Here is a 14,904-nt window from a genome sequence, read left to right on the forward strand (position 1 = left end):
ACGCGGAGGACCTCCTGGGAGGGCGGCTGGAAAGGCCGGCCCGGGTCCGCCTCCTAAGCCCCTTGCGCAAAGGAGCGCGCCCAGACTGGGGGTTGGGGGGGCAGGTCTGAGAGGGCTAAGAGAGCTACTCCTTAACGCTCAGGAAGTGAAGCTTGTGGTTTTGGGGGCTGAGCTCGGAAGGAGATTAAAAAAAAGAGAGAGAGAGAGAGAGAGAGACAACACAGTCTCTCCGAAAGCAACTCAGTTTGAAAACTCGGAGCGCAGTGTCGGTGCCCTGACCCCGCAGGTAGGTCCGCTGCGCCTGTTCTGCGCCTGCCCCCCTGGTGGGGGCGGCCGCGGGGACTAACGGGGCACAGCCACTGCGGGGGCGACCAGAGGGCGCTGCCGGGTTCCCGCCCGCAGCTGGCCACTGTGCGGGAGCCCCGAGAGCCCTATCCGCAGGGGATTTGGCGCAGAGGAGCGGGATTCATCCGGGAAGGAAACATCTGGTGGGGAGGCGGTGGCAACTGCGATCAGGAGGCTGCCCCTCCGCGCCTCCACTCCCGCCTTCCCGGGACCAGACCGTGAAGAGAGGCCCCGGCCCGCGTGCGCTCAGGGGGCCGCCCCGCCCTCCCGCCGCCAGCTGCTGCGCGAGGTCGCCTTCCCACGCGCTCGGCCCTCGTCCCTACTACCCAGCCCACTCCACTCTTCCAGGATCGGGTAGGGCCAGCCGGCATGCGAGAGAGGCGCGGGGCTCCGCCTGGGGGGAGAGGCCGCCTCTGTGCCCGCCTGATCCCACGCAGTCCCCGCCAGCGCGACAATTCCCCCTAACCCCCTCCCCGACCGACTTGGCGCCGACGCAGACCCAAGCCTCAGCAGGGCCCTCGAGACCGTTTCACCCCGTGTTCCTTTACCTCTGAGTTTCATGGCTGTCTAAGGAATTCGTTTTTGCGTTTGTGGGGTCTAATGTATAAGGCCGAAGTGGCGGCTCACGCAGAGGCCCAGGGAAAACCGTGGTGGCCGGACTGCGCCCTAGGGCAGCGCCAGCACCCCCAAGCCTCCTGAAGTCCCGACCCTAGGGGTGGACTTAGGCCGGGGCGGGTGGCACCCTCACTCCCAGGAGCCTCTGGCTCTTAAGACTCCGGAAAGGTGCCTTGGGATTCCGATAGACGTCCCAGCCGACTCTTCTCCCAAGCCCGTCCCACCTCCACCGTGGGACGTGGAATGCCCTCGAGGGAAGGAGTCCCTGAGTACTCGTGTTGAGCCCGGAGCGCCAACAGGTAGTCTTAGTGTCCTGCATCCTGCCGTGAGCGCAGCGTAGCTCTAGTCTGGCAGCCTAAGCGTCGCGAAGGCCAAGGACGAGGTGGTCGTCCCCGCCTGCGGTCCCCCAGCACCCTTGTTACTGAACTTGCCAAGAGCACGGAGAGCTGCTGTGCCCGCAAGAGCCTGCAGTTCCCATGTGAGCGCGGCGCCCATCGCCTTCACTCGGAGAGGACGGCAAATTCGTTTTCCCCAGACCTAGTCGCCGGCCTGGTTCCGCCCCCGAGCAGCCCCAAGCGGAGCTGGAGGCTCTGCCCCGCCTCACCGCTGGGCTCAGGTTTCGACCCCGGGATTAGGTGAACTGATTGGGGGTTAATGAGAGCGGCGCAGCGGGCAGCTAGCTCCCTCCCCGGCCCGCGCCCGGACCCCGGCGCGCCGCCCTGGGCAGCGCACCCTGCCCTCTCCGCGTCGGCTAAACTGCTGTTTCTTCGCGGACTACAGACGCCAGGCGGTTTACAGCCATCGCGCCCGAGTCGGGCTCGACTTCCCCTAGACAAGGTTTTCGGTGAGCAGAACGAAAAAAGTTATTTCCCGGGACTTGGTTTCCGAGGTTAGGTGTCGCCCCAGACTCTGCTTGCTCCCGCCGCACTCGCGTCTCCAGGTCAACCTTTTCCTCGCTTGAGGCACGAGTGAAGAGCGAGGGGCATCACGGGGGTGCGAGTTCCAGCCGCGGCCGGGGTCAGCCTTCTGCCATCCCCCATCCCGCCACCTTCCTGTTCCTCTTCTCTCCTGCCTCCTTTCTCCAACTTCTGCGGCTCTCAGTCCCTCCGCTGCAGCCTCCCAACCCTCCGCTCAGCCAGCCTGGTGCGCCCTCTCCCCCCACCACCTCCCTCCAGTTCGTAGCTGGCTCTCGGAGTGCTTGGCTCCGAGCCCCTTCCTGGTCCTCGATCACGAACTCATCCCTCGGCCCTAGATTGATCAGCCCGTCCTTGCTCTCCTCCCCGGCCAGAAAACTAGGCCAGGCAGGCAGTGAGTGGTCGACTTGGGGTAACTGGCCAGTTGGGGACATCGGCTCTCCGGAGAGTTTGACGGAGCAAGTTTTGCTAGGGAAGGGGAGGGGCCAAGGGGTGTGGGCCGGGCAGAAGGAAGAGAGGCCTGAGCCCCAGCCCCGGGACGGGTTTTACCGCTGAGCTGCGGCGGCGGCGGGCTCGCGCCACCTGTCCGAGTGCCACCTGGTGAGCGCGGCGCGGCGGGGCCCAGCCCCTCCTCCCTCAGGCCCTCCCCGCTCCTCCCCGGCCGAGGCTCCCTTTCCACCCGGCTGCCCCGGCCCCGGCCCAAGAGCGTGCGGACCCGCGTTTCCACCGGGTTCTTCTCTCGCAGGTCTCCGCCTGGCTGGGGCAGAGCAAGAACTCGAAGTGACAGTGGGCTGACGGCGGCTCCAGGGAGCGGAGTGGGGAGCGCGCCGGATCACCATGCCGCGTTCGTTCCTGGTCAAGAGCAAGAAGGCTCACAGTTACCACCAGCCGCGCTCCCCGGGACCCGACTATTCCCTCCGCCTGGAGAACGTATTGGCGCCAGGCGGAGCAGGTGCGGGGCGCGCGCGGACCGGGCGGGGCTGCTCCCAGGGACGTAGCTTCTGCGCTCCACCACCCATCCCCCAAGGAGCCGGGCAGGGCGACCCTGACGCCCCCTTTGCTGCCTTTTTGTTTCCAACCGTCTGGGTCCCTTCCGGGCTCGTCGCCTAGGTGCCACGGCCTCTTTGCTCCGGCCCTCGGATCCGGAAGGGTTCCTGGCCAGGTCTGGGAAATAAAAGAGGACACCCGGGTGCCGCGGGCTGGGGGCGCCGCCACTTGAGAACCATTGGCCCCATTTAGGCCCAGCCTGAGCTCCTATCCTGCCTCCTCTCCGCAGACAGCACCTCGAGCGCAGGAGGGGCGAAGACAGAGCCCCGGGGTCGTTTGTCTCCCGAGTCGCAGATGACTGAGGCCCCCGACAGAGCCTCCGCATCTCCGGGCAGCTGTGAGGGCAGCGTCTGCGACCGGAGCTCAGAGTTCGAGGATTTCTGGAGGCCTCCGTCGCCCTCTGTGTCTCCAGGTAGGAGCCGGTTGGGAGCTCTGGGGCCGGGGCGGCAGGGCTCCCATGGTGAGGAGTAAACTAACGCAGTTTTGACGGGACGGCAATACTAAATGGATGGCGGAGGGTCTTTCCGAGAGGAGAGCGCTTGTTCGTGGGGTAAGGGCCCCGTAGGGGAGACGTCTGGCTTCTCTGGGACTGCGTCAGCAGGTTTGCAGGGGCTGCTGCTTTGATGTGAGGCGGCGGGACCTGGGTTCGTTTGGCCGAGATGGTTGGTGAGAGAAAATAAATGAGTCGTCTCTGCAGCAACCTCGACATTTCGTTTTCTGGTCAGTTGAATGCTTAGAAAGAGCTGGGATCCCCAAATCCAGACCCCCGGGTGCCAAACGGAAACCTGGGCAGTCTTTAAAAATTCCACTGGCTCCCGCAGAGAGCTGGGCGCTAGTCGGGAGGGACGGGTCAGGACGGAAATCTCTGCCCTCCTCTGAATCTTTGCAAGCGCCGATTGGGGGCCTGTTTCAGTCTTCGTTCTGTGGGGTTGTTTGGCCCAGCCTTGGAGACCAGTCGTTTGGCTGCATTTCCAGACAGCAATGGAGTTTTGTGCAAACCGAGTGACTGCTCTTTGGGTGGGAGCGAGTCTTGTGTCCTGGTCCGAGAAGGAGAATACAAACTAGTTGGATTCTGCCAAGTGCCTGTTATTTCCAGATTGCCTTTACTAGTTTTGAAAGATAGCCCCAACCCCATCCCTCATTCTGTGCGTTGACTTGGCTAAAGCTATAGCTGCAGCTCGTGTGTCTGGGAGCCTGCAATCCGATGATCCTTCTTGGCTGTGCAGGACACCGCCCTCCAAGACTGGGTGCCGCGGGAATCTCTCCGCTGGAAACTTGGGGTGCAGCCTCTCATTAAAGCGGCTAGCCTGGAGCGTGCGGTGTGGGAACAGATTTGTAAATCCGCATGCAAATAGAGAAAGGATACATTGCGTGTCTGGTTTTAGCAGAATTCACGTTGGGCAGGGGTACAGAGGCCGCGAATGTGGGAACACTATGGCACTGGCAGGTGGTGGCTAAACCTTAAACGTAAATTATTCTCTGGGAAAATGTGGAGCTTTACCCCTATCAGGCTATGACAAGAATGAGAACGGGGAGCATCCAGCAGGCAGTTCAAGCTCCAAACCTTCTTCCCGCTGCCCCTTTGCTACTTGCACTGGGTATTGAGTAACTGTTAGGAATGTTAACACCTTCCCGTTTTTTTCCCCAGACAGGTGTCTTCGGTAGGTCGGGCTACATTTTATTTGTCCTCTCCCTCCTTCCTTATCGATCCCGGAAAGAAAAAAAGACGGAGTGGGAATCTGTAGGGGCCGGGAGAACGCTGGCGCTGGGCGCTGGGCCGTCTGCGGCGCAGGAGCGCTGTCCGGGCCCCAGCGGGGGCCGCCTTCTGCTTAGCTCAGCTCGGAGCATGTATCCAGCACAGACGGCCTGGCGCGCTTTTCTCTGTGGCACCGCGAGGTGCTCCGGTTCCACTAGAAAAGACCCTCCTAACGTCCTGCGCTTCCTCTGCCCTGGCACTAAATTTACCCATCTCCTCGACCGATGCCATTTTAATGATCTGTTTGCTGCCCTGCCGCCTCCAGTGGTCCTCGAGGTCCCAGAGACCGGTCCGCAGTTTACTCTGGCGGCGTCTAGCGCACGGAGTGCGCCACCGGTGCCGGGCGACGCGCAGACGCCGCCGGGCGGCCTCCGCCCCGCCGTCTGAAGCCTGACCCGACGCCCCTTGTGCCTCCACAGCCTCGGAGAAGTCGGTGTGCCCGTCGCTGGACGAAGCCCAGCCCTTCCCCCTGCCCTTCAAGCCGTACTCGTGGAGAGGCCTAGCGGGCTCCGACCTGCGGCACCTGGTGCACACCTACCGGCCGTGCGCGGCCCTGGAGCGCGGCGCCGGCCTGGGCCTCTTCTGCGAGCGCGCCCCGGAGCCAGGCCACCCCGCGGCGNCGGCGCCGGGCGGGCTGTACTCTGAGCGTGGCCACCGGCTGCACGCGGACAAGGGCGCCGGCGTCAAGGTGGAGTCGGAGCTGCTGTGCACCCGCTTGCTGCTGGGCGGCGACTCCTACAAATGCATCAAGTGCAGCAAGGTGAGGCTTCTGCGCGCTTGGCTTTGTTGGCTCCGCGCCCCCGCCCCCGGCCCGCGCCCCTCGGCCCCTCTCAGCGGCCTTCTCCCCGGCCCCACCCGCCTCAGGTGTTCTCCACGCCGCACGGGCTCGAGGTGCACGTGCGCAGGTCCCACAGCGGCACGAGACCCTTTGCGTGCGAGATGTGCGGCAAGACCTTCGGGCACGCGGTGAGCCTGGAGCAGCACAAAGCCGTGCACTCGCAGGTAAGCGCGGGGCGCAAGGCCGCGCGCGGCCCTGCTCAGGTGTTCGCTTTCGGGGATGTTCCGTTTCTCGGTGCAGCACCGGCCACTCTCCGCTTGCCATGTTTTCCCCTGGACGTCCCCGGACTGCCCCCAGTCTCCTCCACCAAGACCCTTTGCCCGGATGTAGGTGTGTAGGGGGAAAGGTGGCCGGCTCCGGCTTCCAGGCAGCCCTAGAGTTTGGTGTCACATCATTGTAAGCCTCCAGAGGGTGATGCGGATCATTACTTTGGGTTTGAGGAGGGTTTGTGCACTCTTGCTGCTAATGTATCAGATTTATTAGCTCTGTTTTTGTTTTTGCCTCGTTTCTTATCACCAAATGACTGTCACTTAATCAGCATTGATCCCTCCCAAATGAAAAGAAGGGATGTCAGCTCATTTAGAGGGTCCAGTAGCATATTTATCCTGCTGTTCTTTCTTTCATTCCTTTAACATTTGTTGTCCAACTTCCAGGTGCTAGGCATCTGAGAGTCCTGTAACACGTCAGGTCCCTGACAGGATGCCCCCACAGGACTTTTCAGTTTGGCTGAGTGACAGAGAGTAGATAAGCAATTAAGTACACGAGTAACTATGGCAAGAGAATGCTTACTTATAGAGACTTACTTACTAAAAAGGGTACTGTTCTCCCATCTCTCTCAACACTGGCCGGAGGGGGCAGTGGTCTCAAGTGAGTGAGGTCTAAGCCTCCTGTCGAGGAGGGTGGAGAACTGTTTGTAAATGGGTGTCAAAAAGGCAGGGTGGGGATACATTTTTGCCCTGGGGTGTGGAGGGTTGTGGGTGAAAAGTGGGTAGAAAAACTGTTAAAGGGGAAGAGGTTGGGGTGGAGAGGGTGGAGGTTGGAAATAAATCTGGGGAGAGAGAATGATGGGTCAGGCTAAGTGGAAGGGGAGCCTGAAGAAAGGGAGGGCCCTGGCTCTGGGGATTTTATGGTTGGGTTAGTGGTGAGGAAGATGGCAGCCTAGATGACTGCAATAGGAATGCCACATTTTTCTATCCACAGGAACGAAGCTTTGACTGTAAGATTTGTGGCAAGAGCTTCAAGAGGTCATCTACGCTGTCCACACACTTGCTTATCCATTCAGACACCCGGCCCTACCCTTGTCAGTACTGTGGCAAGAGGTTCCACCAAAAGTCAGACATGAAGAAACACACCTTCATTCACACTGGTAAGCTGAAGGCCCTGGGCTTGCAGAAAAACACCTGGTGAGGGCTGGTGTGGGGCAGCATTGTTCTTCCCTCTGAGGCCACTATAATTCACCTTTGCTGTGATGCTCTGGCTGCAGAATGAGTGGTAGACGAGGCCTTCTAGATGGAGTTAATCACTGCAGTGTATTCAAGAAAACAAGCAGGCAGATTCTCTTAAGTTTGTTTACAAACAAGGTGCTCCCCACAGGGGCCTTGATTTGGGGCTGCATCTGAAGAACCACTCAGCTGCTCAGCCTCAGATTCTTTATCCTTGCAAAGACTATTTTTCTCTAGTTTAACTGCTGCTCTGCTCTGGGTGGAATCTGAAGCTCCAGAGATTGAGGAGTCTCCGCGGGGCTCCCACCCAGCCTTTTAGGGAAGGGACTTACGTGTGGCCTTTGGCTGCCTTTTTATTTTCCCCCAGTCTAAGAGCTTATCCTGACTGAGGAGGGAAAAAACAGTGGTAAATATTACTGAGCTGTCTGCTAGGCACTTTTAAAATGCATTATCTCATTTTATACTCACGAGAACTCTGGGAGGTAGAGACTATTCCATGTCTTCATTTTAGAGATGAGGAAAGTGAGGCACAGAAAGATGAGGTAACCTATCCAGGGCACCGTTAGCAAGTGGCAGGGCCAGGACTTAAATTCAGGTCTGTCTGATCTCAAATCGCTATTATCTTGACCACTGTTTACTGTATTTTCAGAGTTATGAAGGTTGGTAGATGTAGAAAACTTCTATTTACTTATTGCTCTTTTCAAAATATCAGCAAGTTTATGCTGTAGCAATGATAATTCTTTACCTATTGTAATACTTTATTATTTACAAGTTGCTTTCAAATCTTTCCCTTCTTTTGATCCTTACTGCCACCCCCTAAAGTAGTCTTACCATCCTGAAACTCAGGGTGATGCAATGATTTAGCTCAGGCTAAGAGTAAATCTTGAGGCCATGGAATGCTCTGGTTTCCAATCTTGGACTCCTCCTCTAACATTTTGATTATATATAGGTGTTAGTTTTAATGCCAGGATCAGTCTCTTTAATACTAAATAGTACATTTACAAGAGACCCAGAATTCTGACTATTTTATTCTGGAATATAAATATTGATTTAAAGCAAATTCCAGTGTGTTCCAAACACCTACCACTGATGTTTATAAATATGTTTGGGCAGTGTAGATGCCCCCATCAGAAAACCCGGAAAAATATCCTATTTAAATCATGATCCTTTGTCTGAAATTTCCATGTAACTCACTCCTTTTGAGTAAAAGTATTTAAGACACTTACCAAAATGCAACTAGGATCTTGACTGAATGAAACATTAAGTCCTTATCAAACATTTACATCTTAACTAGAATTTGTTTCTCAGATTTGTTTGACCCTAAAGGGACATGGTAAGTTTTAATGGGTGTTTCTGAAATCTGAAATCTGAAGCATGAAGACAGAAAGGGGCATAGCAAGAAGGACAGAAGTTTCCTCAAAAACAAACTTCATCTATTGTTGTATTTTTCCAAGACCAAGTCCTGACTATAATGCCATGGTGAGGCTATATGAAAATGCATGCTTTTTACCCAAATGTTAAACAGCACATGATTTTGGGGGGAAGACCAAACATTTTTTATGTGTTATTTATTAATCTGTGGTGAAGATTTAGTAGGATATAAAGAATACTTATAAAAAGAAAGTAAAATCAAGATAGAAAAGTATCAGCTATCTTAAGAAATACTCTGTGACCCAAAGGTGGATTTTTAAAAATAAGACTTTGAGAAATGTCTATGCTTCAGATACATTCTATTGTCCTTCAAGAGCAAGAAAGAAGACAGGCTCACTGGTCCATACAAACCAACGCCCACTTGGAAACTCAGATTTGAAAACTTCCTCTGAATAAGAACAGAGTCACATGGTTTGAAGGACAGGCCCCCACCCCCACATTGAACATCTGCTGTGGGAGCTCTCTGCTTCTAAAGTCGGGGGTGCCTTGCCAGGGTGGATTCAGCTGTGAGTCTGGGCACGTGGCCTTTGCTCTGTTTCCGTTTAGCAGGAAACGGTTTGAGGCCTTTTGCTGGGAACCCCCACTCAGAAAGTCTCCCTTTCACCTGGTGTACCCATGACTTCCCAGGACTTGGTTGCAACACGTCACCCTCCAAGTCACTTGAAGGCCTTAGACTGGGTTGCAACCAGCTGCTGCCAAGAGCATGTGGGTCACAGTGAGTCCCCCCTAGCTTTATCATAGACTCATACTTCCTCCCCTCCCCTCCTCCATCCCTGCAGGTGAGAAGCCCCACAAATGCCAGGTGTGTGGGAAGGCATTCAGCCAGAGCTCCAACCTCATCACCCACAGCCGCAAGCACACAGGCTTCAAACCCTTTGGCTGTGACCTTTGTGGGAAGGGCTTCCAGAGGAAGGTGGACCTCAGGCGGCACCGGGAGACACAGCATGGGCTCAAATGAGGGCCCTGGCTGGCTGCAAGCAGCAAGCAAGCATACAACACTACGGAGGGCAGCCTCCCGACTTGCTATCATCCACTTCCGACATCTCAGGCCCTCCATCCAGTCTGAAGATCCCAGCAGGGTGAGCCCCTTCACCTTACTTCCTGGAACTGCAAGAGGGGATAAGTTACTTTTACAAAGTTCAGCCCAGAGTGGAAACCAAATAACTCACTGGGCTATGAACACACTGAATAGGTTCCCCCACACCCGAAGGAAGACTCAAAGTCAAGAGGGGATCAGATAAAATCCTGGGCCCTGCAGTTCTCATTCCCAGCCCTGCTCCACAGACAGGAAAGCCCTTCAGGTTTCTTCCCTCCTCCTGACCTACCCCAGATACTTGTGTGGAAGAGGAGAATCACCATTTACAAGGTAGACACATGCTAATGTTTTTATCTAGAATGAAAAATGAGTGTCTTTTTTTTTTTTCTGGGGAGTCTGTTAACCCCTTTCTATTGGGTGCTGCCTGTAAATCTTGGAAGAATCAATTCTCCCACTTGAAGAATGGTTCAGAAACTGATTTGGGGAAGGAGCTTCATACTTTTGAAATGACAAAATATGCTGTCCAGCCTGTTTCAAGAGGGAGCAGAAGAAAAATGGACTTATTGGTGAGAGGAGAGGAGGAGCCTTCCTGCAGAAGGCTTGTGAAGGCTTCATCAGAGGCGATGGAAGCACAGAGCAGCACCTCTGGACAACAGGCCATCTGTTCACTCAGCAGGTGTTTATTGGCCACAGGCTCCAGGCCTATGCTAGGCATCAGGGAGCCAGAGATTAGAGGTATGGCCCTTGCCTCTGCCCTTCCAAAGCTAACAGATGCACCCCTGAGTGGCTGGGTCTGATTTTTACCTTCCAAAGGAATTCGGAGAAGACAAACAGAATCTTGAACCTTCTTTTCTGACACATTTGGATTTTATCAAGCGTAAACAAAAAAAGAGGCTGAACAGATACTTCCAAGATTCGTGTGTATATTCAGTTTTTTTTTATTGTTACAGTGATATTTTTAAGATGTCTAAGCTAGCAGGCATGTGAAGTGATCTTCCATGTGTACTAGAAGGAAACAAAGTGGTATTTTTACGTCGATGAAGTTTGTAAATGTTTTCAGATCTTCTGGAGTGCATTTTGTTTAATACATATTTATTAGAGTGATGTTTTAAGTTAATAAAGTATTAAGACTCTTACCTATGGCTTTTCATTTAGGTAGGGAATTTGGGAAAGACTTGTTTTAGTCTGTAGTGGGCATTGGCACTGAAGGAAACTACGGTGAGGTATTAAAAGTAAAGCAGACAGGCGAGGATGTGGAGAAACGGGCACCCTCCTACACTGTTGGTGGGAATNTATCCAGAAGAGAGTAAGATCCAATTGCTCTGATTTTCACATGCTGTTTCCTTCTATACCTCAAAGTTCCTTCTTTCTTAACAGAAGATCCTTCTTTCTTCTCTAATAAGAATCCTCTTATTCTTAGGTATATAAAACTAATAAGCACCTATCTTGTAGAGTCCCTCATGGTCCCACACATACATAGGTCCCTCTGAGGACCATAGAGTTGTTTTTGTTTGTTTGTTGTTTTGTTTTGCTTTTATAAGCCAGAAGGCTCCCATATGAATAAAGAAATCACAGGCCTTAGGTCCAGAAATTGAGTCTTAGTCACAGCTCTGTCACCAACATGCTGTATGACTTAGGCCACTCCTTTGGCCTCCCTGATTCCAGTTTCCTTGACCATGAAATGTGGATATGGTTGTGTCATCCTAATTCAACCCTGACTACTTTGATTCTGTGGAGACTGCAGGGGGTAGAAAGTGTGTGATATTGGTTAGCTGCCTCAGTACCACAGGTCTAAATCTAAAGATGCATCAGAAGTAGTATAATTGGAATACGGATTATTTCTGGCTCTATCCAGAAATAACTTCTTGCATGAATCAGTCCTTAAGAAAATGAAATTAGAATAAGGTCCTGGCCTAAATCCCAACTACCTGTGCTCCTTCTAACATCTCTTATCCAAGGTATGCATGGCCCATGGTGACCACCAGTAGACTGTCCATTTTGATTCAAACCAATCTCACACATATTGACTGAGTGCCTAGTATGTGCCTGGCACTGTTCTAGGTGGTGGGGATACAGCAGTGAGCACAGTGTCCTATGGAGCTTTATTTATTCAGTCACTGCTGAATCTTCAGCTCCCAGAACAGTGCCTGTCACACAATAGGAGATCAATGGGTATTTGCTGAGGTGGTAGGTAAATAAGCAGAGAAAATAAAATCCTGCTTAACTCTGACTGGCTCTGCTTTCTAGAGCACAATGGGAAGACAAATTCCTTGAGACTTTAGGGAACGAACCGAACACATAGGACACTCTCTGAGTTGGCGGGTAAGGGGGCTTTGACACTGTTTTTCTCCAGTCTCTCCAAATCTCAGTCCTTGGCTGTACTTGGTTGGTTTTCAACACCATGTCTCTCCATGTCAGTTTACTCTCATTCAAAATTTACATTTGTTTATAATGCAGTTGAAGATAATTTTCCAGAACTGATGGGTGAACAGTTACAGCATCCGGGAACCTCTTCCTAGTGTCCTGGGAAACAAAACTCCCAGTGAATAAAGATCACAAAATGTCCTTCGCACAGAATTCATTGTGCATACTGGTTGATTATTTCCAACCTGGTTTCAAAAGTAAAGAAGATGCATCAAGAGGTAAGTGGACTGATTGAAATCTAGTTATCTGTCCTGTCCTTCTCTGATGACATTTAGAACTTTGGGGCTATTTTCATAATCCCTGTTTATGCTGTAAATGAGAAGTTGTAATTTTGATGTTAACGGTATGCCTTTTTAAGAAGAAAATATATCTTGATATCCTCAGTTCAGAATCAAAACAAATTACTGCGCCTGTTACCGTGTGAAATTTGAAGATTGCAAATATCTCTCTTAATGTTATTACTTGCCTCCATTAAAAATAGATTGTGAATATTCCATGTCACATTATTCATGAGGCAGGCTCTATGCCTTTTGTCTGCTGGAGTAACAGGAGAAAGGGTAACAAGAGACACCAGAGCACACCTTTGTTTCTTTCACTAAATTTTTAATAACGCCTCCAGCTAGCCAGTTGGTGAAGCTCAGCTCTTGCATAAAAGTGGAAAAGCACAGCTATCTCAGAGAAGACCAACTCTTTCACTAGCTAATTTGAGTTTGCGTTCGTCTACACCAGAGATGATTAAATTACCTATCAAGTGTGCCTAGCTATCAGGATTCAGGCCACGTAAAAGGTGAATTTCATCTGATTGATTTGAGACACGAATGGAACAATTGAGTTTTAAAAGCCCCGCCTTAATTAAAGGCATAGCAAAGTATCATTCCCAGACAAATTCTTGACTGCCATTGCCCTTCAAATTTGGGTGGCGATAGTGATTTGACTCACATCATTTTGTTGTGTGCCTGTTTGTTTAACCTGATCATTTAACAGAAAGAAAAGAATTTAGAGGCAGTTTTTTTAAAAGGACGTGACTCGGGGGCATCTGGGTGGCTTAGTCAGTTAAGCGTCTGACTTTCGCTTAGGTCATGATCTCACGGTTCAGTTCGTGGGTTCGAGCCCCGGGTCGGGCTCTGTGCTGACTGCCAGCCCAGAGCCTGGAGCCTACTTCAGAGTCTGTGTCTCCCTGTCTCTCTGACCCTCCCCTGCTCACGCTGTCTCTCTCTCTCTCTCTCTCCTAGAAATAAAAAAAAAAGAAAAAGAAAAAAGAAAAGGACGTGACTACTTTGTACTGTACATTTCTAGAGAACTACTATTTGTTTAAATCTCTGCTGCTATATTATTTCTACAGTAAAAACTTCCCAAAAAGTACATAATACATTTATTTTGGCAACATTTCATTTGTTAAATTAAAATTTTTGTAATAAAAAAGTTAAAGAAATGTCACCCCAAACCCTTCTAGCTTGAAAGTTTATGTTTAGTTTATTTTCAGTGTTGCTTTACAATCTTTGCTCACATGTGTGTATATTTATATTTTTATACTTTTAATCCTGTGATCGGGGTTATCTAGACAATTTATGTCTAGATAGCTCATATTTATTTGTAATATGGACACATACTTAAAACTGAAATATTTGTATGTTACAATGAGAATTTTGACAATTTTTATGATTAAATTTGTGTATTTATCAGGTAATTCATCAGTAATTAAGATAATTTATATCCTGGTTTTACTTTGAAGTTATTCACTGTTTAATTTTTTTTAATGTTTATTTATTTTTTAGAGAGATAGACAGGCACCAGTAGGGGGAAGGGCAGAGAGGGAGGGAGACACAGAATCTGAAGCAGGCTCCAGGCTCTGAGCTGTCAGCACAGAGCCTGATGTGGGGCTCAAACTCATGAACTGTGAGATCATGACCTGACCTTAACTGACTGAGCCACCCAGGCACCCCAAAGTTATTCACTTTTTAAATAAAGCATTTCAAACATATGGGAAATTACAAACAACATAATAAACATAATTCTGCCATATTTCCTTTTGTTTTTATTTTTAAAATAAAATATTACAGACATGGTTGAATATCCTCTGGAATATGTTTCTCCCTAACACCATTCCCTTTCTTCTCTCCTCAGAGGCGTCCAGTTTACCAAATTGGTACATATCATTGCCATGACTATTTTATTTATACATATTATCATAAACTATATATAATGCTATGTAACATGTTTTAACTTAATATAAATGGTATCATAGTGTATGTATCCTTCTGTACCTTATTCTTTTTTTTCTTTATATTTTGATTTTGAGATTTGTCCATTTGGCACATGCAGTTTTGTTCATTTCTTTAACTGCTGCATAAAGAATTCTGTTGTATGAATACTTAGTGATTATTCTTATATTCTCCTGTTGGGAGAGTTTTAGTTATTTCCAATTTTCTCTTTTACAGATAATTCTGAAGCAAACAATCTTTCACATATCTCCCTGTGAGCGAGATTCTAGGGTATGTTCCTGGGAGAGTGGAAATGATGGATATTACCAAATTACTCTCCAAAGTGGTTATATCAATTTACATTCCCACCAACAGTGTAGGAAAATTCCTGTTTCTCTGCACCTTACCAATACTTGGTATTGTCAGACTTTAAAAATGCTTGCCATGGAGGAGGACACTTGTGGGGATGAGCACTGAGTGTTATGTGGAAACTAATTTGACAATAAACTATTTGTAAAAAAAAAAAAAAAGAAAACCTTCAGATGTTTCAGTTGCATATTGCATATATTGTGGCTGTCTATAATAGACATGAATAAATTCAATAATATTCCATACTTTAAAAAAAATGCTTGCCAACTTGATGGATGTGAAGTATTATTGTAATTTGTATTTCCTGACTTTTAGTTAGCTTGAGCATCCTTTCATAAGTTTATTGGTCTGACAGGTTTCCTTTCCTATGAGATGCCTGTTCATGTACTTTGTCCATTTTTGGTTGGGTTGTTGGCTTTATATCAATTTATATTTTAAAATATATCCAAAATAGTCACTATTCTGTTAAATGTGTTGCCTGAATCT

The 14,904-nt window shown here is 50.1% G+C and overlaps 1 protein-coding gene across 3 annotated transcripts; it reads left to right on the forward strand.

The window, feature by feature from the left end:
- The first annotated feature begins 223 nt into the window (after window positions 1–223).
- Window positions 224–10,685, forward strand: GFI1 (growth factor independent 1 transcriptional repressor). 3 transcript variants are annotated; one of them, XM_077746158.1, is made up of 8 exons: window positions 638–699; window positions 1,741–1,804; window positions 2,620–2,826; window positions 3,151–3,333; window positions 5,097–5,437; window positions 5,542–5,679; window positions 6,716–6,881; window positions 9,168–10,685. In XM_077746158.1, exons 3-8 carry the CDS (start codon window positions 2,712–2,714, stop codon window positions 9,344–9,346), a joined length of 1,122 nt encoding a protein of 373 aa, XP_077602284.1. In that variant the 5' UTR covers window positions 638–699; window positions 1,741–1,804; window positions 2,620–2,711; the 3' UTR covers window positions 9,347–10,685. The 3 variants fall into 3 exon arrangements, with proteins under 3 accessions (XP_077602283.1, XP_077602284.1, XP_077602285.1); XM_077746157.1 differs by lacking the exons at window positions 638–699; window positions 1,741–1,804 and adding an exon at window positions 224–286; XM_077746159.1 differs by lacking the exons at window positions 638–699; window positions 1,741–1,804 and adding an exon at window positions 2,436–2,474.
- Window positions 10,686–14,904: the final 4,219 nt, after the last annotated feature.

This window comes from Crocuta crocuta, unplaced genomic scaffold, assembly GCF_008692635.1.
Source record: "Crocuta crocuta isolate KB4526 unplaced genomic scaffold, BGI_CrCroc_1.0 scaffold48, whole genome shotgun sequence".
Lineage (NCBI taxonomy): Eukaryota > Metazoa > Chordata > Mammalia > Carnivora > Hyaenidae > Crocuta > Crocuta crocuta.